Source organism: Coregonus clupeaformis, chromosome 17, assembly GCF_020615455.1.
Source record: "Coregonus clupeaformis isolate EN_2021a chromosome 17, ASM2061545v1, whole genome shotgun sequence".
NCBI classification, from domain to species: domain Eukaryota; kingdom Metazoa; phylum Chordata; class Actinopteri; order Salmoniformes; family Salmonidae; genus Coregonus; species Coregonus clupeaformis.
In genome coordinates, this window is record NC_059208.1 from 65579032 (window position 1) to 65602629 (window position 23598).

General features: G+C 44.9%; 1 protein-coding gene across 1 annotated transcript in view; it reads right to left on the minus strand.

The window, feature by feature from the left end:
- The window catches only part of gabbr1b (gamma-aminobutyric acid (GABA) B receptor, 1b), a 261260-nt gene that overhangs the window by 83127 nt on the left and 154535 nt on the right, over positions 1 to 23598 (minus strand). Inside the window, exons 9-14 of the mRNA XM_041903830.2 lie at positions 22353 to 22523; positions 21108 to 21209; positions 16422 to 16487; positions 15588 to 15779; positions 11237 to 11482; positions 6018 to 6081 (exon numbers count right to left, since the gene is read on the minus strand). Coding sequence (XP_041759764.1) covers positions 6018 to 6081; positions 11237 to 11482; positions 15588 to 15779; positions 16422 to 16487; positions 21108 to 21209; positions 22353 to 22523 — 841 coding nt within the window. The remainder of the gene's footprint in view (positions 1 to 6017; positions 6082 to 11236; positions 11483 to 15587; positions 15780 to 16421; positions 16488 to 21107; positions 21210 to 22352; positions 22524 to 23598) is intronic.

The following is a 23598-nucleotide window of genomic DNA, read 5'->3' on the forward strand; positions in this document are numbered from 1 at the left end:
ATACAGTAGATATGCAGTAGATATGCAGTAGTTATGCAGTAGATATACAGTAGTTATGCAGTAGTTATGCAGTAGATATGCAGTAGTTATGCAGTAGTTATGCAGTAGATATACAGTAGATATGCAGTAGATATGCAGTAGATATGCAGTAGATATGCAGTAGATATACAGTAGATATGCAGTAGATATGCAGTAGTTATGCAGTAGATATGCAGTAGATATACAGTAGATATGCAGTAGATATGCAGTAGATATGCAGTAGATATACAGTAGATATACAGTAGATATGCAGTAGATATACAGTAGATATGCAGTAGATATGCAGTAGATATGCAGTAGATATGCAGTAGATATACAGTAGATATGCAGTAGATATGCAGTAGTTATGCAGTAGATATACAGTAGATATGCAGTAGATATGCAGTAGATATGCAGTAGATATGCAGTAGATATGCAGTAGATATACAGTAGATATGCAGTAGATATGCAGTAGATATGCAGTAGACATGCAGTAGTTATGCAGTAGATATACAGTAGATATGCAGTAGATATGCAGTAGATATGCAGTAGATATGCAGTAGATATGCAGTAGATATGCAGTAGATATGCAGTAGATATACAGTAGATATGCAGTAGATATGCAGTAGATATGCAGTAGATATGCAGTAGATATGCAGTAGTTATGCAGTAGATATGCAGTAGATATGCAGTAGATATGCAGTAGTTATGCAGTAGATATACAGTAGATATGCAGTAGATATGCAGTAGTTATGCAGTAGATATGCAGTAGTTATGCAGTAGATATACAGTAGATATGCAGTAGATATGCAGTAGATATGCAGTAGATATGCAGTAGATATGCAGTAGATATACAGTAGATATGCAGTAGATATGCAGTAGATATGCAGTAGACATGCAGTAGTTATGCAGTAGATATACAGTAGATATGCAGTAGATATGCAGTAGATATGCAGTAGATATGCAGTAGATATGCAGTAGATATGCAGTAGATATGCAGTAGCTGCTGGCTGACTGAGGCACTTAGCCTGCACTGCACTCTACTACATCCAGAACCAAACCCACTGCCCTGGGCAAAACCCACTCCAAACTGCCCTGGGCAAAACCCACTCCAATTAGTATTGAATAAATTATTAATCAAAACAACACTTCCTTTTCTGGGACAGTGGGGAAGCAACAGAGAAGAGAGGAGATTGGGAAAACAAGCTTAATTTTTCATCAGCCGCCACAAAAACAAAGAGCGTTCCCAACATGAGAGACAACATGAGAGACAACATGAGAGACACTGACGCAGGCCGTCAGAGGAGAAACAAAGCGGCAGACAGATCGAACATGATCAATGATCAAAACCCAGCCAAACCAACGAACACCACCTCACTGCCCTGCCTTGCTCACAGGCAGCTAGAGCCTGATGTAGGCATAGATGAGACGATGACGTTGACACCATTCCTGTGTGACAAAGGATATTAACAAACAAAGGCAAAATACATTCAAAACTATTTCTAGTTATTTTACTACTAGTACTCTTCCTGCTCCGGCTCTTATCGTCATGGCTACAGTACTGCTCCATGGAAGTCAACAATAATTGATTTGATTTAAGACAAGCACATGCAGTGCTTTGAGACTGACTAATTATAATAAAGGGGAGAAAGATTAAAATGAATAGGAGCCAGAAAACAACCAGACCACCATATGGAGTGTTCTATGTCTCTCTCTATGTCTCTCTCTATGTCTCTCTCTATGTCTCTCTCTATGTCTCTCTCTATGTCTCTCTCTATGTCTCTCTCTCTCTCTCTCTCTCTCTCTCTCTCTCTCTCTCTCTCTCTCTCTCTCTCTCTCTCTCTCTCTCTCTCTCTCTCTCTCTCTCTCTCTCTCTCTCTCTCTCTCTCTCTCTCTCTCTCTCTCTCTCTCTCTCTCTCTCTGCATGGTGATTTTGTAAACATGACTGTAGCAACTTTTCTGCTAAACTAAAGCGCTGGGCTTGGAGGATAAGCTCGGGTTCATTGCAATTGCGGAAAAAAAAAGGTAACTCATGCATTTCAGAATAGCTAATTTGGCAGCGACATGAAAGTGGCTTTTTGTGAAACCCTCCAGCATTCACTGAAATATTCAAGCAGCTATATTAACTTTTTATGCACATGTTCATTTTCTTTTTTTCCTGTTACACTGAATAAAAATATAAATGCAAAATGCAACAATTTCAAAGATTTTAGTTACCGTTCATCTAAGGAAATCAGTCAATTTAAATAAATTCATTAGGCCCTAATCTATGGATTTCACGACTAGGAATACAGATATGCAACTGTTGGTCACAGATACCTTAAAAAAAAAAGTAGGGGCGTGGATCAGAAAACCAGTCAGTATCTGGTGTGACCACCATTTGCCTCCTTCGCGTAGAGTTGATCAGGCTGTTTATTGTGGCCTGTGGAATGTTGTCGCACTCCTCTTCAATGGCTGTGTGAAGTTCCTGGTTATTGGCGGGAACTGGAACATGCCGTCGTACACGTTGATCCAGAGCATCCCAAACATGCTCAATGAGTGACATGTCTGGTGAGTATGCAGGCCATGGAAGCACTGGGACATTTTCAGCTTCCAGGAATTGTGTACAGATCCTTGCGAGATGGGGCCGTGCATTCTCATGCTGAAACATGAATTGATGGCGGCGGATGAATGGCACGACAATGGGCCTCAGGATCTCATCATGGTATCTCTGTGCATTCAAATTGCCATCAATAAAATGCAATTGTGTTCATTGTCCGTAGCTTATGCCTGCCCATACCATAACCCCACCGCCACAATGGGGCACTCTGTTCACAATGTTGACATCAGCAAACCGCTCGCCCACACGACCCCATACACGTGGTCTGTGGTTGTGAGGCCGGTTAGACGTACTGACAAATTCTCTAAAACGATGTTCGAGGCGGCTTATGGTAGAGAAATTAACATTCAATTATCTGGCCACAGCTCTGGTGAACATTCCTGCAGTCAGCATACCAATTGCATGCTCCCTCAAAACTTGAGACATCTGTGGCATTGTGTTGTGTGACAAAACTGCACATTTTAGAGTGGCCTTTTATTGTCCCCAGCACAAGGTGCACCTGTGTAATGATCATGCTGTTTAAACAGCTTCTTGATATGCCACACCTGTCAGGTGGATGGATTATCTTGGCAAAGGAGAAATGCTCACTACTAGGGATGTAAACAAATTTGTGCACAACAGTTTTGAGAAATAAGCTTTTTTTGTGCATTATGGGAACATTTCTGGAATCTTTAATTTCAGCTCATGTAACATGGGACCAACACTTTAGTGTATAATTGTTTTACAATATTATGACCCTATTTGTACGAGGCTCACAGAACATACAGTGGGGAGAACAAGTATTTGAGACACTGCCGATTTTGCAGGTTTTCCTACTTACAAAGAATGTAGAGGTCTGTAATTTCTATCATAGGTACACTTCAACTGTGAGAGACGGAATCTAAAACAAAAATCCAGAAAATCACATTGTATGATTTTTAAGTAATTAATTTGCATTTTATTGCATGACATAAGTATTTGATACATCAGAAAAGCAGAACTTAATATTTGGTAAAGAAACCTTTGTTTTCAATTACAGAGATCATACGTTTCCTGTAGGTCTTGACCAGGTTTGCACACACTGCAGCAGGGATTTTGGCCCACTCCTCCATACAGACCTTCTCCAGATCCTTCAGGTTTCGGGGCTGTCGCTAGGCAATACGGACTTTCAGCTCCCTCCAAAGATGTTCTATTGGGTTCAGGTCTGGAGACTGGCTAGGCCACTCCAGGACCTTGAGATGCTTCTTACGGAGCCACTCCTTAGTTGCCCTGGCTGTGTGTTTCGGGTCATTGTCATGCTGGAAGACCCAGCCACGACCCATCTTCAATGCTCTTACTGAGGGAAGGAGGTTGTTGGCCAAGATCTCGCAATACATGGCCCCATCCATCCTCCCCTCAATACGGTGCAGTCGTCCTGTCCCCTTTGCAGAAAAGCATCCCCAAAGAATGATGTTTCCACCTCCATGCTTCACGGTTGGGATGGTGTTCCTGGGGTTGTACTCATCCTTCTTCTTCCTCCAAACACGGCGAGTGGAGTTTAGACCAAAAAGCTATATTTTTGTCTCATCAGACCACATGACCTTCTCCCATTCCTCCTCTGGATCATCCAGATGGTCATTGGCAAACTTCAGACGGGCCTGGACATGAGCTGGCTTGAGCAGGGGGACCTTGCGTGCACTGCAGGATTTTAATCCATGACGGCGTAGTGGTGGTCCTCTGTAGCTCAGCTGGTAGAGCACGGCGCTTGTAACGCCAAGGTAGTGGGTTCGATCCCCGGGACCACCCATACACAAAAATGTATGCACGCACGACTGTAAGTCGCTTTGGATAAAAGCGTCTGCTAAATGGCATATTATTATTATTATTAGTGTGTTACTAATGGTTTTCTTTGAGACTGTGGTCCCAGCTCTCTTCAGGTCATTGATCAGGTCCTGCCGTGTAGTTCTGGGCTGATCCCTCACCTTCCTCATGATCATTGATGCCCCACGAGGTGAGATCTTGCATGGAGCCCCAGACCGAGGGTGATTGACCGTCATCTTGAACTTCTTCCATTTTCTAATAATTGCGCCAACAGTTGTTGCCTTCTCACCAAGCTGCTTGCCTATTGTCCTGTAGCCCATCCCAGCCTTGTGCAGGTCTACAATTTTATCCCTGATGTCCTTACACAGCCAGCTCTCTGGTCTTGGCCATTGTGGAGAGGTTGGAGTCTGTTTGATTGAGTGTGTGGACAGGTGTCTTTTATACAAGTAACGAGTTCAAACAGGTGCAGTTAATACAGGTAATGAGTGGAGAACAGGAGGGCTTCTTAAAGAAAAACTAACAGGTCTGTGAGAGCCGGAATTCTTACTGGTTGGTAGGTGATCAAATACTTATGTCATGCAATAAAATGCAAATTAATTACTGAAAAATCATACAATGTGATTTTCTGGATTTTTGTTTTAGATTCCGTCTCTTACAGTTGAAGTGTACCTATGATAAAAATGACAGACCTCTACATGCTTTGTAAGTAGGAAAACCTGCAAAATCGGCAGTGTATCAAATACTTTTTCTCCCCACTGTATGTGTCTGGACAGAAACCTAACCCTACACTTGACAACTGATATAGTCACAGAAACCAATGACAGAACGTACTGTAAGAGGATACTCTTGATAATGATTATCGTACTTTACATTGTGTATACTGCATATAGATCATATACAGTGAGTGGACAAAGCATTAGGAACTCCTTCCTAATATTGAGTTGCACCCCCTTTTGCCCTCAGAACAGCCTCAATTCGTTGGGGCACGGACTCTACAAGGTGTGGAAAGCGTTCCACAGTGATTCTGGCCCATGTTGACTCCAATTGTGTCAAGTTGGCTGGATGTCCTTTGGGTGGTGGACCATTCTTGATACATACGGGAAAGTGTTGAGTGTGAAAAACCCAGCAGCGTTGCAGTTCTTGACACAAACCGGTGCGCCTGGCACCTACGACCATAACCCAGCACTTAAGTCTTGAATCTGAATGTCACACATACACAATCCACGTCTCAATTGTCTCAAGGCTTAAAAATCCTTCTTTAACCTGTCTCCTCCCCTTCATCTACACTGATTGAAGTGGATTTGACAGGTGACATCAATAAGGGATCATAGATTTCACCTGGATTCACCTGGTCAGTCTATGTCATGGAAAGAGCAGGTGTTCTTAGTATGTTGTACACTCAGTGTATTTGGTTGATACCCATGATTATGGACTCAGGGATGGAATTTAAGGATTTTGGGCACTGGTCAGCCACGCTAGTAGACCAGAAAGTTTACTAGCCCAGGTGCCATGCAATGTTTCAAATGACATTATGTCACCATTCTAGTTGGGCACATGTTCTTCATTTCCAATGCCTGATTGTGGTTTATTGTACACAGGAGGAATAGAGAGAGTACTATACCTTGCAGCTGCTCAATAAGAGTCCAGGCCATTCTAGAACCCTGGGCGTCAAACACAACATGGCCCTGTAGGAAGAAAGAAGGAAGATAATCTATATCTTTATTGTTTTAACACCTCTCTCTCTCTCTCTCTCTCTCTCTCTCTCTCTCTCTCTCTCTCTCTCTCTCTCTCTCTCTCTCTCTCTCTCTCTCTCTCTCTCTCTCTCTCTCTCTCTCTCTCTCTCTCTCTCTCTCTCTCTCTCTCTCTCTCTCTCTCTCTCTCTCTCTCTCTCTCTCTCTCTCTCTCTCTCTCCTCAATCTCAAAGGGCTTTATTGGCATGGGAAACATTGCCAAAGCAAGTAAAATAGATAATAAACAAAAGTGAAATAAACAATCAGAAATTAACAGTAGTTTCAAAGGAATAAAGACATTTCAAGTGTCATATTATGTATATATACAGTGTTGTAATGAAGTGCACATAGTTAAAGTACAAATGGGAAAATAAATAAACATCAATATGGATTGTATTTACAATGGTGTTTGTTCTTCACTGGTTGCCCTTTTCTTGTGGCAACAGGTCACAAATATTGCTGCTGTGATGGCACACTGTGGTATTTCACCCAATAGATATGGGAGTTTATCAAAATTGGATTTGTTTTAAAATTCTTTGTGGGTCTATGTAATCTGAGGGAAATATGTGTCTCTAATATGGTCATACATTTGGCAGGAGGTTAGGAAGTGCAGCTCAGTTTCCACCTCATTTTGTGGGCAGTGTGCACATAGCCTGTCTTCTCTTGAGAGCCAGTTCTGCCTACGGCGGCCTTTCTCAATAGCAAAGTCATGCTCACTGAGTCTGTACAAAGCTTTTCCTAATTTTGGGTCAGTCACAGTGGTCAGGTATTCTGCCACTGTGTACTCTCTGTTTAGGGCCAAATATCATTCCAGTTTGCTCTGTTATTTGGTCAATTCTTTCCAATGTGTCAAGTAATAATGTAAAATGTAAGTAATTATCTTTCTGTTTCTCATGATTTGTTTGGGTCTAATTGTTGGGTCTAATTGTGTTGCTGTCCTGGGGCTCTATGGGGTCTGTTTGTGAACGCTAAGATGCCATATGTAATTGTTTTAAGATGGTCATACTCTGGATCATTAAGCTATTTGATTTTGACCTTTAGGACCCCTTTAGGTATCCAAAAAGTATTTTAAAAAATATTGGATAAAATATTGATTTTGGCTTTTTACTACTGAAGCCCATATTTGTATTTATTTTTTATTTTATTTCACCTTTATTTAACCAGGAAGTTCTCATTTACAACTGCAACCTGGCCAAGATAAAGCAAAGCAGTGCGATAAAAACAACAACACAGAGTTACATATGGGGTAAAACAAAACATAAAGTCAAAAATACAACAGAAAATATATATACAGTGGGTGCAAATGTAGCAAGTTATGGAGGTAAGGCAATAAATAGGCCATAGTGCAAAATAATTACAATTAGTATTAACACTGGAATGATAGATGTGCAAGAGATGATGTGCAAATAGAGATACTGGGGTGCAAATTAGCAAAATAAATAACAATATGGGGATGAGGTAGTTGGGTGGGCTAATTTCAGATGGGCTGTGTACAGGTGCAGTGATCGGTAAGGTGCTCTGACAACTGATGCTTAAAGTTAGTGAGGGAGATAAGAGTCTCCAGCTTCAGAGATTTTTGCAGTTCGTTCCAGTCATTGGCAGCAGAGAACTGGAAGGAATGGCAGCCAAATGAGGTGTTGGCTTTGGGGATGACCAGTGAGATATACCTGCTGGAGCGCATACTACGGGTGGGTGCTGCTATGGTGACCAATGAGCTAAGATAAGGCGGGGATTTGCCTAACAGTGATTTATAGATGGCCTGGAGCCAGTGGGTTTGGCGACGAATATGTAGTGAGGACCAGCCAACAAGAGCGTACAGGTCACAATGGTGGGTAGTATATTGGGCTTTGGTGACAAAACGGATGGCACTGTGATAGACTACATCCAATTTGCTGAGTTGAGTGTTGGAGGCCATTTTGTAAATGACATCGCCGAAGTCAAGGATCGGTAGGATAGTCCGTTTTACGAGGGCATGTTTGGCAGCATGAGTGAAGGAGGCTTTGTTGCAAAATAGGAAGCCGATTCTAGATTTAACTTTGGATTGGAGATGCTTAATGTGAGTCCGGAAGGAGAGTTTACAGTCTAACCAGACACCTAGGTATTTGTAGTTGTCCACATACTCTAGGTCAGACCCGTCGAGAGTAGTGATTCTAGTCGGGTGGGCGGGTGCCAGCAGCTTTCGATTAAAGAGCATGCATTTAGTTTTACTAGTGTTTAAGAGCAGTTGGAGGCTATGGAAGGAGTGTTGTATGGCATTGAAGCTCGTTTGGAGGTTTGTTAACACAGTGTCCAATGAAGAGCCAGATGTATACAGAATGGTGTCGTCTGCGTAGAGGTGGATCTGAGAGTCACCAGCAGCAAGAGCGACATCATTGATATACACAGAGAAAAGAGTCGGCCCAAGAATTGAACCCTGTGGCACCCCTATAGAGACTGCCATAGGTCCAGACAACAGGCCCTCCGATTTGACACATTGAACTCTATCTGAGAAGTAGTTGGTGAACCAAGCGAGGCAGTCATTTGAGAAACCAAGGCTATTTAGTCTGCCAATAAGAATGCGGTGGTTGACAGAGTCGAAAGCCTTGGCCAGGTCGATGAAGACGGCTGCACAGTACTGTCTATTATCGATCACGGTTATAATATCGTTTAGGACCTTGAGCGTGGCTGAGGTGCACCCATGACCAGCTCGGAAACCGGATTGCATAGCGGAGAAGGTACGGTGGGATTCGAAATGGTCGGTGATCTGTTTGTTAACTTGGCTTTCAAAAACTTTCAAAAGGCAGGGCAGGATGTATGTAGGTCTGTAACAGTTTGGATCTAGAGTGTCACCCCCTTTGAAGAGGGGGATGACCGCGGCAGCTTTCCAATCTCTGGGGATCTCAGACGTTACGAAAGAGAGGTTGAACAGGCTAGTAATAGGGGTTGCGACAATTTCGGCGGCTATTTTTAGAAAGAAAGGGTCCAGATTGTCTAGCCCAGATGATTTGTAGGGGTTCAGATTTTGCAGCTCTTTCAGAACATCAGCTGTCTGAATTTGTGTGAAGGAGAAGCGGGGGGGGGGCATGGGCAAGTTGCAGCGGAGGGTGCAGAGCTGGTGGCCGGGGTAGTGGTAGCCAAGTGGAAAGCATGGCCAGCCGTAGCAAAATGCTTATTGAAATTCTCGATTATTGTAGATTTATCGGTGGTGACAGTGTTTCCTAACCTCAGTGCAGTGGGCAGCTGGGGGGAGGTGCTCTTATTCTCCATGGACTTTACAGTGTCCCAAAACGTTTTGGAGTTAGTGCTACAGGATGCAAATTTCTGTTTGCATAGAAACATATTGAATAACACATTCGTAAATGGTAAAGCTGACAGTCAAAAAATGTCTCATAAGAAACAAGGTTTTGAAGTGTGTGTCTTTAATCTAGGAGATATCCCAAAAACCTTTCTTTACACATATCTAACCCCTTTTTTGGGGTAGGCACAAAACTACCTTCATACTTCCATTATTTTTTTTAAATCCGGTACAGGTTACCTTCAGACGAGTCCAGTGACACTTGTGGGACATGTAAAATGGAGAACACAATCGTGTTTGTGGGAGACTCCCCTTTCTATAGAGTGGTCATAATAGTTCGTAGGTCAAACCATTCGTACACTACAGATGTTTTTTGTGAGAAGACCGATTTTTTCGGGTGGTCTGATAAACACCGCTCTAGCTCTGCCACCTTTCACCGCAGATGAGGAAGTGCGACATAGGCAGATGAGGTAGATTGAGACACATCCAATGCAAAAAAACAGACATCTCTAACTTAAACTGATGGATTTTGATGGGCCCCGGTGCATCAATCGAGTCTAGGGGGTTAACGGCTCTTTTCTGGATTTTGATATTTATCGGGTAGTGCATTATTTGGTGCTTTACGTTGCACACTGAGGATGTTTTTGAATAATTCTGCATGCAGTCTCAATTTGGTGCTTGTATTATTATTATTTTTTTGCCAGATCCTAATTGGGATGTCAAATTGTATATTTATTTTGATGTCTGGAAGGCCCTTCTTGCCTTGTCTCTCAGATCGTTCACAGCTTTGTGGAGGTTACCTGTGGCGCTGATGTTTAGGCCGAGGTATGTACAGTTTGTTGTGTGTTCTAGGGCAACGGTGTCTAGATGGAATTTGTATTTGTGGTCCTGGCAACTGGACCTTTTTTGGAACACCATTATTTTTGTCTTACTGAGATTTACCCTCAGGGCCCAGGTCTGACAGAATATGTGCAGAAGATCTAGGTGCTGCTGTAGGCCCTCCTTGGTTGGGGACAGAAGCACCAGATCATCAGCAAACAGTAGAAATTTGACTTCAGATTCTAGTAGGGTGAGGCCGGGTGCTGCAGACTGTTCTAGTGCCCTCGCCAATTCGTTGATATATATGTTGAAGAGGGTGGGGCTCAAGCTGCATCCCTGTCTTACCCCACATGTGTGTGTTTTTTGCCAATTTTAACTGCACACTTCTTGTTTATGTACATGGATTTTATAATGTCATATGTTTTTCCCCCAACACCGCTTTCCATCAATTTGTATAGCAGACCCTCATGCCAAATTGAGTCAAAAGCTTTTTTGAAATGAACAAAGCATGAGAAGGCTTTGCTTTTGTTTTGTTTGTTTGTGAATTAGGGTGTGCAGAGTGAATACGTGGTCTATCGTACGCTAATTTGCTCAGTACATTGTTTAAATTTGTCTCCACTTTTGTGGGTTGGGGTGATCAGTCCATGGTTCCAAATATTGGGGAAGATGCCAGAGCTAAGGCTGATGTTAAAGAGCCAATTGGAATTTGTGGTCTGTATATTTTATCATTTAATTTAGTTCATTTAGGATACCATCAACACCACAGGCCTTTTTGGGTTGAAGGGTTTTGTATTTTGTCCTGTAGTTCATTCAATGTAATTGGAGAATCCAATGGGTTCTGGTAGTATTTCTCTGTCCATCTGTCTGTCTCTCTCTATCTCGCTCTCTTTCTATCTCTCTCTCTCTCTCTTTCTCTGTCTCGCTCTCTCTCTCTCTCATCTCTCTCCCAGTACAATCACAAGCTTCTCCACCCCCCTCCCTCTTCCCCCTGGTTAGGCTATATATTCCAATACTCACTGACACTCCTTCAAACGAGCTGGTGTTGAGGGCGCGGTAGATCTCGGCTGTGATATCTCGGTTGTTGTAGTTGAAGTCTTCCAGCCTGCGGCCCTTGGCCTTCAGGGGCCCAACGGTCTTGTTGAGGGCCAGAGCCAGGGCCCACACTGCATCGTAAGCCAGAGGGGCCTCTTGGAAACCCCCTGTCTCCTCGGGGTTCTTACCCCCCAACTTAGACATCAGCTGGTTCAGAAACTCCTGAGACGTCTGGAGGAAGAGAGAGAGGAGGGTTTAGAACTGTGTGTGTGTGGGAGAGGGGGGTGGAAGTGTGTGGCGAGGGAGGCTCGGTGTGCACAGCTGGGAGAACCAGGTTGACATCCTGTTTCCCAGTGGGGCAGGGTCTGTCAGGGTACAGGCCAGATGTTCTCCTGCTCTCGCTAGGATGTCACCAGGGGACAAGCACAGGCAGCACCCCAGCCCTCCTGCACTCATCCACCCTCACCCTGTTGGCCCAGGAGGCTGTTATGTCTGGGCTGAGTTCCACTTTCTACCCCGTGCCAAAACATTTTCGCATTGGGCAGGTCTAATATACGATAAGATCCCTACACCCTCGTAAATTGGCTCAATTACAGTCATCATTTTCTTTCCCCTTTAGCTTGATGTGGAAACTTTTTGGAAAGATTGGATAGTCTTTTGACAAAGCTGTTTACCACGTATTTCCGCCGTGCGAGGGGAGATGCCGTTCCAAATAAACGCCCTCTACATAACAACGTCGAGGGCCACGTGGTGGCAGAGCAGCGTTCATTAGCAGACACACACGGAGGAAATCAGTTTCCATATGCTTCATGTTCACTGATGAAATGGAGGAAATCAGTTTCCATATGCTTCATGTTGACTGATGAAATGGAGGAAATCAGTTTCCATATGCTTCATGTTGCCTGATGAAATGGAGGAAATCAGTTTCCATATGCTTCATGTTGACTGATGAAATCAGTTTCCATATGCTTCATGTTGACTGATGAAATCAGTTTCCATATGCGTCATGTTGCCTGATGAAATGGAGGAAATCAGTTTCCATTTGCTTCATGTTGCCTGATGAAATGGAGGAAATCAGTTTCCATATGCTTCATGTTGCCTGATGAAATGGAGGAAATCAGTTTCCATATGCTTCATGTTGCCTGATGAAATGACGGAAATCAGTTTCTATATGCTTCATGTTGACTGATGAAATCAGTTTCCATATGCTTCATGTTGCCTGATGAAATGGAGGAAATCAGTTTCCATATGCTTCATGTTGACTGATGAAATGGAGGAAATCAGTTTCCATATGCTTCATGTTGCCTGATGAAATGGAGGAAATCAGTTTCCATATGCTTCATGTTGACTGATGAAATGGAGGAAATCAGTTTCCATATGCTTCATGTTGCCTGATGAAATGGAGAGGAAATCAGTTTCCATATGCTTCATGTTGCCTGATGAAATGGAGGAAATCAGTTTCCATATGCTTCATGTTGCCTGATGAAATGGAGGAAATCAGTTTCCATATGCTTCATGTTGCCTGATGAAATGGAGGAAATCAGTTTCCATATGCTTCATGTTGCCTGATGAAATGGAGGAAATCAGTTTCCATATGCTTCATGTTGCCTCCTGTAATAAAAGATGAGAGACGGGGTCTGAGTTGTGTTTTTTATAGCTCATCCTGAATGGATATTTTCCCAGAATCCCCTGTCTGAGTCTAGAAGAGAGGTGTTAAATGTCATCACTTCAGACAGGGTGCTGGCAGAGGGCAAAGGGCAGAGGGCTTGACAGGAAGGGACTATGGAGGAAGGAAGGAGAGGAGGCTCTCTGTCTACCTCTCTCTCTGTCTGTCTCTCTCTACCTGTCTCTCTCTCTCTCAATTAAATTTAAATGGCTGGCTGGCTGGCTGGCTCTCTCTCTCTCTCTCTCTCTCTCTCTCTCTACCTGATCTGCATGAGGCACCTGTCTCTCTCTCTGTCTCTACCTGTCTCTCTCTACCTGTCTCTCTCTCTCTCAATTAAATTTAAATGGCTGGCTGTCTCTGTCTCTGTCTCTGTCTCTCTCTCTCTCTCTCTCTCTCTCTCTCTCTCTCTCTCTCTCTCTCTCTCTCTCTCTCTCTCTCTCTCTCTCTCTCTCTCTCTCTCTCTCTCTCTCTCTCTCTCTCTCTCTCTACCTGATCTGCATGAGGCACCTGTCTCTCTCTCTGTCTCTACCTGTCTCTCTCTACCTGTCTCTCTCTCTCTCAATTAAATTTAAATGGCTGGCTGTCTCTGTCTCTGTCTCTCTCTCTCTCTCTCTCTCTCTCTCTCTCTCTCTCTCTCTCTCTCTCTCTCTCTCTCTCTCTCTCTCTCTCTCTCTCTCTCTCTCTCTCTCTCTCTCTCTCTCTCTCTCTCTCTCTCTCTCTCTCTCTCTCTCTCTCTCTCTCTCTCTCTCTCTCTCTCTCTCTCTCTCTCTCTCTCTCTCTGTCTGTCTCTGTCTCTCTCTCTCTGTCTCTCTCTCTCTCTCTCTCTCTCCCTGATCTGCATGAGGCATCTGTCTCTCACTCTCTGTGTGAGGAGCTAAGGAGAGACATAACAGCTCTGTAATAGGCTGTGTGTCCCAAATGGCACCCTATTCCCTATATAGTGCACTACTTTTGACCAGGGCCCATATAGGTAATAGGCTACCATTTGGGACGCAGCCCTAGAATCAAGTCAGCTATTACTTAGCCTCTGAGGGGAGAGGGGGGGGGGGGTTGTGACCTGGCATCAGGAGCTCCATGTAATTACTCTGGAGAAGACTGATGAACAATAGTCATTTTTATTCCACAGACAGGGAGAGCAGAGCTGTGTTTGGAATACATTGTTAAGAAGAAACTGTTATTATTATTATTATTATTATTATTATTAAGAATAAACTCTTGAGGGCTTGTGTGTGTTGAGGGCTCGTGTGTGTTGAGGGCTTGTGTGTGTGTCTACTTATCCACAACATAGTAACACACAGACATGTACTCAGGCACACACACACAAATACACAAACGTCACCTCAGTATGTTTAACTGCCTTGAACAAACATTTAATTTTCAACTATAGTTTTTTTTGAGATCATGTTTTATAGACATGCCTTGCACCCCCCCTTCCCTCGGCTCCGGGCTGCACCGAGCAGCTGGATCCGTCAAAGCCGCAGCAGCCCCCTGGAGAACCGTCGCCATGACAACCGCAGCCTCGTCACCAAATGGGGCTTTGATCAATAAGAGACGACTCTCTGGCCTCGCTAGGCTGCGGCGTCCCAACTGACACCCTATTCTCTATTACTTTTTGACCAGGGCCCGTAGGTAAACAGTGCCATTTGGGATGCATCCTCTAGCCTCTCTCCCTCTCTGCCTCTTCAGCACCTCCAGACAGCACAGCCCCCAGTGTAGCGTGAACGAGGAAAAATGAACATTAACAAAAAGTCTATTACTTCTACAAGAGTTATATTTTCTCCAGCTACTCTACAGGGCAATGACGATAATTCAGAGCCGAGACTTAAAAGAGAGAGAAACCGGTTTGTAGCACTCGAATGCTTCACAAAGCATTTCTTCTACAAGGTAAAACTTCAAAGCAGACGGATAATAATACAGTTGAAGAGCATCCGGAAGCTCCTCTCCTCTCCAGTCACGGCAGTATGAATTAAAGAGGGTCATTACACTAGGGAGGGAACTGGGACAACGTCAAAGGACGCATCCAAAATGGCGCCCTATACACTACATAGCGCACTACTTTTTGATCAGGGCCCATTAGGGTAGTGGTCAAAAGTAGCGCACTATTCATGAGCTTTACGTCAATACATCACTGAAAGTTCTAGGCGGTCCGACTGAACGTTCTCGATTAGCGCTGATTAAGATTTTGTCCTTTTACCTGACTTGGAAACAAGGAGGTAAGTAATTAACAGGAAAACATTTAGTCATCATTGCGATGTCGTCAGATTGACGTCAGATGTAGTAACGTTAGCTAGCACCGGATTTAAGATAGCTAACAAATCTATTTTTAGCTATCTTTGCTAGCTAATGGCAACATTGTCATCTGTCTTAAGTAAATCTGACGACATCATAATGATGATCAAGTTGTTTCCCACTAATTCTTTGCCTACTTTATCAATGTCATCGTATTTCCAAGACACTGTAGTGTAATTTGGGCGAAATCATCATTAACAGCTGTTTAGAATGAATGGGCAAACCCTATTCCCTATATAGTGCACTACTTTTGACCAGGACCCCTTATTCCCTATATATTCCCTATGGGCCCATAAGCAGTGCACTATATATGGAATATTGTGCCAGTTGGGATGCACCCATGTAGTAATATATCTCTCTATACATGAGTGCACTCTTCACCAGATTGGAGGCCCCTCGGACGGTCTCTGGGTTGAGCATGACGATCTCCGTGGTAACGTGGCCCTCCACCGCCTCTGTCATCTGTTCGACGGTGCAGTTGATTGACGGGTCTTTGATCTTGAACCAGTTGTCTGCATACCAACCAATCAGGAACCACACATACTTCTTTCCATAGAGCTTCTCCTTGTACACCTGTAGGATAAAGAGAGAGACAGGAGACAGAAAGAGGGAGAGAGAGAGAGAGAGAGAGAGAGAGAGAGAGAGAGAGAGAGAGAGAGAGAGAGAGAGAGAGAGAAGGGAGAGAGAGAGAGAAGGGAGAGAGAGAGAGAGGAGGGAGAGAGAGAGAGAGAGAGAGATAGATAGATAGATAGAGAGAGAGAGAGATAGAGACAGAGAACGACAGAGAGAAAGACAGAGCGAGAGAGAGAGAGCGACAGAGAGAGAGAGAGAGAGAGAGAGAGAGAGAGAGAGAGAGAGAGAGAGAGAGAGAGAGAGAGAGAGAGAGAGAGAGAGAGAGAGAGAGAGAGAGAGAGAGAGAGAGAGAGACAGAGACAGAGACAGAGAGAAAGACAGAGAGAGAGAGAGAGAAAGGAGAGGTAAAGGAGGAGAAGAGCAGTCAGAATATATCAGGAAGAAGAAATAACAAAAAGCGACAGAGAAAAAATACTGAAAATCTAGATAGAATGACGCGAGTGTTGAGCAATACAAGCTGGTATCAAACTTTTCCAAGGAGACACAAAAAAGGATATCGTCATTCAACAGACATTTTAAGATACTGTATCAAACCACAGAGTTGTGTAACCAATTTGTGAACGGCAAACGTAGCTTCTGTACCTCACAGAAAACTTTTCTGGCTTCCGTCTCGTAGAAGAGCCCCACAATGATTCTGGCATCTTGCCGCTGGGGATTCAGAGAGGGAAGAGTTACACAGAGTCACACAGGGGAATACACAACACACACACACACACATACACACAACACACACACACACACATACGCATACACACACACACATTCACTCACACACACACACACACACACACACACACACACACACATACACACACACACACACATACACACACACACATACACATACACATACACATTCACATACACACACACATATATACACACACACACACACACACACACACACACACACATACACACACACACACACACACACACACACATAGAGCCTGACCGATATATCAGCCTTTTAACTCTATATCGGTATCGGCCGATAACTCCACTGATAACCGATATTCAATAATAATAATAATAATATGCCATTTAGCAGACGCTTTTATCCAAAGCGACTTACAGTCATGTGTGCATACATTTTTACTTATGGGTGGTCCCGGGGATCGAACCCACTACCCTGGCGTTACCGTGCTCTACCAATTGAGCTACAGAGGACCAAAGGATGAAAATAGGAATCTCATTCTCATGATGTGTCATTGTCACAATGTCTGAAATCAAGCATAGTTATTGGACAATTGCTCTTTTGGATGGCAATTTATGAGAATTCCGTTTATTACACTTTTTCATATCTACAGCAAATCAGCAGATATTTCGGTAGTTTTGTCCCCAAAAAATCTGAATCGGTATCGGACTTCAAAAAAACGTATGGTTCGGCCTCTACACACACACACTGTCTCCACAGACAGACACACACACACATACACACATCTCCTCCCAATACCCAAACACAACGCACGACGCAGCACAACTCATCTTCCCCTCTGGTGTGCTAAATTCATGTTGTTACCATGGTTCCTACAGCGATGGCCCATTAATATCACACAAAAACCTAGACCGATTAATATCACACAAAAACCTAGACCGATTAATATCACACAAAAACCTAGACCGATTAATATCACACAAAAACCTAGACCGATTAATATCACACAAAAACCTAGACGATTAATATCACACAAAAACCTAGACCGATTAATATCACACAAAAACCTAGACCGATTAATATCACACAAAAACCTAGACCGATTAATATCACACAAAAACCTAGACCGATTAATATCACACAAAAACCTAGACCGATTAATATCACACAAAAACCTAGACCGATTAATATCACACAAAAACCTAGACCGATTAATATCACACAAAAACCTAGACCGATTAATATCACACAAAAACCTAGACCGATTAAGAACCTTGGCTCATGTTGTTACCATGGTTCCTACAGCGATGCCCACCTAGGCCGGCACGACAGGAAAGGTTACGCTGAACAGGCACCAGTCAGGAAGACAGCCAAGCTGACACCGGAGGAGGAGGGAAGGAACAAGGGAGGGGAGGATGAGGGGGAAGGGATGGGGAACGTTGAGGTGGCGGAGGGAGAGAGGGAGGGGGGTGGGGAACGTTGAGGTGGAGGAGGGAGAGAGGGAGGGGGATGGGGAACGTTGAGGTGGAGGAGGGAGGGAGGGAGGGAGGGAGGGAGGGAGGGAGAACAGAGGTGGAGGGGGTAGAGGGAGGGAGGGATGGGGAGCGTTCAGGTGGAGGGAGGGAGGGAGGGAGGAGGGAGGGAGAACAGAGGTGGAGGGGGTAGAGGGAGGGGGGATGGGGAACGTTCAGGTGGAGGGAGGGAGGGGAGGGAGGGAGGGAGGGAGGGAGGGAGGGAGGGAGGGAGGGAGGGAGGGAGGGAGGGAGGGAGGGAGGAGGGAGAACAGAGGTGGAGGGGGTAGGGGGAGGGAGGGATGGGGAACGTTCAGGTGGAGGGAGGAGGGAGGGAGGGAGGGAGGGAGGGAGGGAGGGAGGGAGGAGGGAGGGAGGGAGGAGGGAGGGAGGGAGGGAGGGAGAACAGAGGTGGAGGGGTAGAGGGAGGGGGGATGGGGGAACGTTCAGGTGGAGGGAGGGAGGGAGGGAGGGAGGGAGGGAGGGAGGGAGGGAGAACAGAGGTGGAGGGGTAGAGGGAGGGGATGGGGAACGTTCAGGTGGAGGGAGGGAGGGAGGGAGGGAGGGAGGGAGGGAGGGAGGGAGGGAGGGAGGGAGGGAGGGAGGGAGGGAGGGAGGGGGATGGGGAACGTTCAGGTGGAGGGAGGGAGGGAGGGAGGGAGGGAGGGAGGGAGGGAGGGGAACGTTCAGGTGGAGGGAGGGAGGGAGGGAGGGAGGGAGGGAGGGAGGGAGGGAGGGAGGGAGGGAGGGAGGGAGGAGGGAGGGAGGGAGGGAGGGAGGCAGGGAGGGAGGGAGGGAGGGGTGGGAGGGAGGGAGAACAGAAAGGTAGAGCGAGGTAAAGGAAGGAGGGGTAGGGAACGGAGAGTTGGAGGGGTAGAGGGAGGGGGATGGGGAAAGCGTTCAGGTGGAGGGAGGGAGGGAGGGAGGGAGGGAGGGAGGGAGGGAGGGAGGGAGGGAGGGAGGGAGGGAGGAGGGAGGGAAGGAGGGAGGGAGGGAGGGAGAACAGAGGGGGAGGGGGTGGTCAACCCAATGCTACAACCCATCCACAACAGCCCAACTATTTGTGATAAAGTGAAAATCTGAGGCCCTCACCTGACCCTAACCTGGTAATATAGAAAATGCACTGTAGACTACAGTCAGAGACAGTGGAATTACTTTTTGACAGGAGGTCATTTAGATATGATTCTGCTTATAATTTATGACTATTCGTAGGCTGTTTGTTAGTCAACTTGTCTCTAATTAGATACATGCAGCTTCTCTTCTGTCATTATATGTTGCCCCAGAAGACTAAATAAACTCTTGCTCAACAGAATAACGTCTTAAATCATTAGAATGAATGCTTCAATCTAGTTGACATCTGTAAAGTTCTCTGTCATCTGCTTATTTTGCGGAGCAAATACGTTTAGGGACCGGGGAGAAAAATGCAATTACAGAAAAAAAAATATATATATATATATTTTCTGTGCCAAATGACATCAGTGTGACTGGTTGTAAGGAAATAGAAAGCTGTGAAAACGACCCAACATGTTTCTGATAAGATTTCAGTTCGGCTTGGATGCATATTTTATGTTGTTGAAATACTATCAGCTTTTATGATGCTGATAAAGATAACGCCTCTGCAGATGGTATCTAACTGCGCATTAGCATTCTCTCAAGATGCTGAAAGAAAGAAATCATATTTCTCCACTCCAATTTAGCCTATATGTGGTGTATCATTTTACTGCAAGAAATGCTTCATTCTGCAGGAGATAATATTAAGTGAGAGGCTATAGACCTAGAGTCAGTGTCCAGATTTCAGTTTCCATTTAACCCATCTGAAAAGTAGGCTACAGTTCCCTTGACGTACCATAGGCCTATTTGGCCTCACAGTAACATAGCCGGCTGCTATCATCCTCTTTTACCACTTCAACAACTCTTTCCCAAACATGACTTTTCAGTCCTTCCCTTCTCTTTGTCTTCAACTCTCCATTTCACAGCTTTTCCCTTATTGAATTAAACTCCAACATTGTCCTTTTCGTCTCCGTGGATCGACGTTAACTTTTTCGGGCCGTTCCCAAAAGCATTTGGCGATTGGCATGTAGGCCATTTGGCGCGCGTACAGCTCAGGCTCACACACTAACGCCAGATAGCCTAAAATAATGAAATAAAAAAACCTCAATGTAGCCTATAGATCTCTTTGTTCAACCCGCCGCCACCTACCCGCCCTTCATCCACACAATATTTTATGACCCTAAACCCGCACGCCCGCAGATATAACCGCAGATTCAGTGAGGGAAAAAAGTATTTGATCCCCTGCTGATTTTGTACGTTTGCCCACTGACAAAGAAATGATCAGTCTATGATTTTAATGGTAGGTTTATTTGAACAGTGAGAGACAGACTAACAACAACAAAAATCCAGAAAAACGCATGTCAAAAATGTTATTAATTGATTTGCATTTTAATTAGGGAAATAAGTATATCACAGCAGATATCACAGCAGATATCACAACAGATATCACAGCAGATATCACAACAGATATCACAGCAGATATCACAACAGATATCACAGCAGATATCACAACAGATATCACAGCAGATATCACAACAGATATCACAGCAGATATCACAGCAGATATCACAGCAGATATAACCGTGGGGACTGCAGGATATGAGTCAACCCATGCATCACTAGCGTGTGTGAGAGGCTCTCTGGGGTTTGTTCACCAAGCTCAGACGTGATTGATCTCATGTGTTCAATCACCTGGCAGTTGCCAAGGCAGCATTGGGGATAAACCAGGGAGAGAGGGAGAGAGGGAGAGAGGGAGAGAGAGAGAGAGAGAGAGAGAGAGAGAGAGAGAGAGAGAGAGAGAGAGAGAGAGAGAGAGAGAGAGAGAGAGAGAGAGAGAGAGAGAGAGAGAGAGAGAGAGAGAGACAGACAGACAGACAGACAGACAGACAGACAGACAGACAGACAGACAGACAGACAGACAGACAGACAGACAGACAGACAGACAGACAGACAGACAGACAGAGAGACAGACAGAGAGACAGAGAGAAAGGGAGGGTAGGATGGATGGATGGAGGGAGAGGTGAGGGAGACAGGAAGTGAAGGAGGCACCTTGAGGTTCTTGACAGCTGGGGCGGGGTCGGTGAGGAAGCTCTGGCGAACGCTGATCTCTATCCCGGCCTCCTTGGTCCTCGTCTCTAGATCATCCAGCGTCTGATGGAGAGATAAAACATGAAAACAGGGCAGGCACTCACTTGATTCAGATGCAATTCAAGCTTTGTGTATTATTTTCTTTACAACATGTCTTGACAGAACAGACAGACAGACACACAGACAGAGAGATGGTGGCAGGAAGGGAGAGAAAGAGACAGAGATATGGGAAGGGGGGAGAGACAGAGAGAGAGATAGTTGAAAGTGCGGGGGAGAGGGATAGAGAAGGAGGGGAAGAGAGGAGGAGCAGAGGAGAGTAGAGAAGGGTGAGAGGATAGGAGGGGGAGAGGAGAGGAGATGAGAGGAGAGAAGGGGGAGAGGAGAGGAGAGAAGGGGGAGATAAGGGGTAAAAGAGAGGAGAGGAGAGGAGAGGAGAGGAGAGAGAGGAGGAGAGGAGAGGAGAGGAGATGATGGGGAGAGGAGAGGAGGAGAGGACAGGAGAGGAGGGAGAGAGGAGAGAAGGGGAGGAAAGGAGAGAGGAGGAGAGGAGAGAGGAGGGAGAAGGGGGAGGAGAGGGAGAGGAGAGAGGGAGAGGAGAGGAGAGGAGAGAGGAGAGGAGAGGAGAGGAGAGGAGAGGAGAGGAGGAGAGGAGAGGAGAGGGAGAGGAGAGGAGAGGAGAGGAGAGGAGAGGAGGGGGAAAGGAGGAGGAGAAGATGAGGGGGAGAGGAGGGGGAAAGGAGGAGGAGAAGAGGAGGAGGACAGGGTAGATGATGATGATGTTGCCAAGAAGCAAGGTGGGGGAAGACAGGAAGAGGAGACAGCAGATAGACAGAAGGTACAGAGAAAGTGAGAAGCGGTTTGATGAAGATTGTGATAAGTAGGAGAGGAAATGAGAAATGAGAATCTATTTAATCTGTCACTAGATCTTTTTTTCTGGTGTCTGTACTCTGCATGTCTTTAACCAATAGTATAAATGATAAAAGTTAACAACCAGACCATAAGTCTAGAACACCTTACTGAGAAAGGGGCTTGGTGTGCCGGAGTCTGGTAGGATGATTAGCCCCACAGGCCACATATACCCATGGCAAGGTTGGTATGAATCCCATCTCAACCCTTCCTCTCGGTCTTCCTCTGTATCTGTCTCCCCTTTACAAAACAATAAAATACTAAAAAATATATATATTTTAAAAGAGGCCTGTCACTCACTGAGGTGAAGACTTCCGTAGTCTGCTGGATGGTGGCGATCTTAGTCCATTTCCACTTCTGAAAGAGCTGAACCCTGGTGGGGTTGTGGAGGGTGGCAGACGGATGGGTACGGAAGAACGTTGGGAAGCGCTGACGGTTGGAGAGAGCCGGAGAACTGGAACCATAGGATAACTGAGGAGAGAGGAGAGGACAACGGGAGAAAGAAAAGAGTGTTAGGGTGTCCTCATGAGGTACAAAGATAGCAGGAAGAGAGAACATGAAGAAGAAGAAGAAGAAGAAGAAGAAGAAGAAGAAGAAGAAGAAGAAGAAGAAGAAGAAGAAGAAGAAGAAGAAGAAGGCTAAACAAGAAAAGGAGGCAGAAAAAATTGAAGAAAGAGAGTTCACACAATCAAGTCAAAGCACATCTATGTTTGGTTCATCTCCCTCAGCCATGTCCCAGTACATTATATCCTTCTAGAATATCCCTCAGCCATGTGCCAGTATATTATATCCTTCTAGAATATCCCTCAGCCATGTCCCAGTACATTAGATCATTCTAGAATATCTCTCAGCCATGTCCCGGTACATTAGATCCTTCTAGAATATCCCTCAGCCATGTCCCAGTATATTACATCCTTCTAGAATATCCCTCAGCCATGTGCCAGTATATTAGATCCTTCTAGAATATCCCTCAACCATGTCCCAGTACATTAGATCCTTCTAGAATATCCCTCAGCCATGTCTCAGTATATTAGATCCTTCTAGAATATCCCTCAGCCATGTCCCAGTATATTAGATCCTGCTAGAATATCCCTCAGCCATGTCCCAGTATATTATATCCTTCTAGAAGATCCCTCAGCCATGTCCCAGTATAATAGATCCTGCTAGAATATCCCTCAGCCATGTCTCAGTATATTAGATCCTTCTAGAATATCCCTCAGCCATGTCCCAGTATATTAGATCCTGCTAGAATATCCCTTAGCCATGTCCCAGTATATTAGATCCTTCTAGAAGATCCCTCAGGCATGTCCCAGTATAATAGATCCTGCTAGAATATCCCTCAGCCATATCCCAGTATAATAGATCCTTCTAGAATATCCCTCAGCCATATCCCAGTATAATAGGTCCTTCTATCAGCCATACGTCCACTACAGGGGAATATGGGTAAAAAGTCTGATGTGTGGACAGCTCTTTATGACACCAAAATAGCACCGTGTATGAAAAATGAAACTTTTTCTGAGAGTGCACTTCATACTGTAGCTTCTAA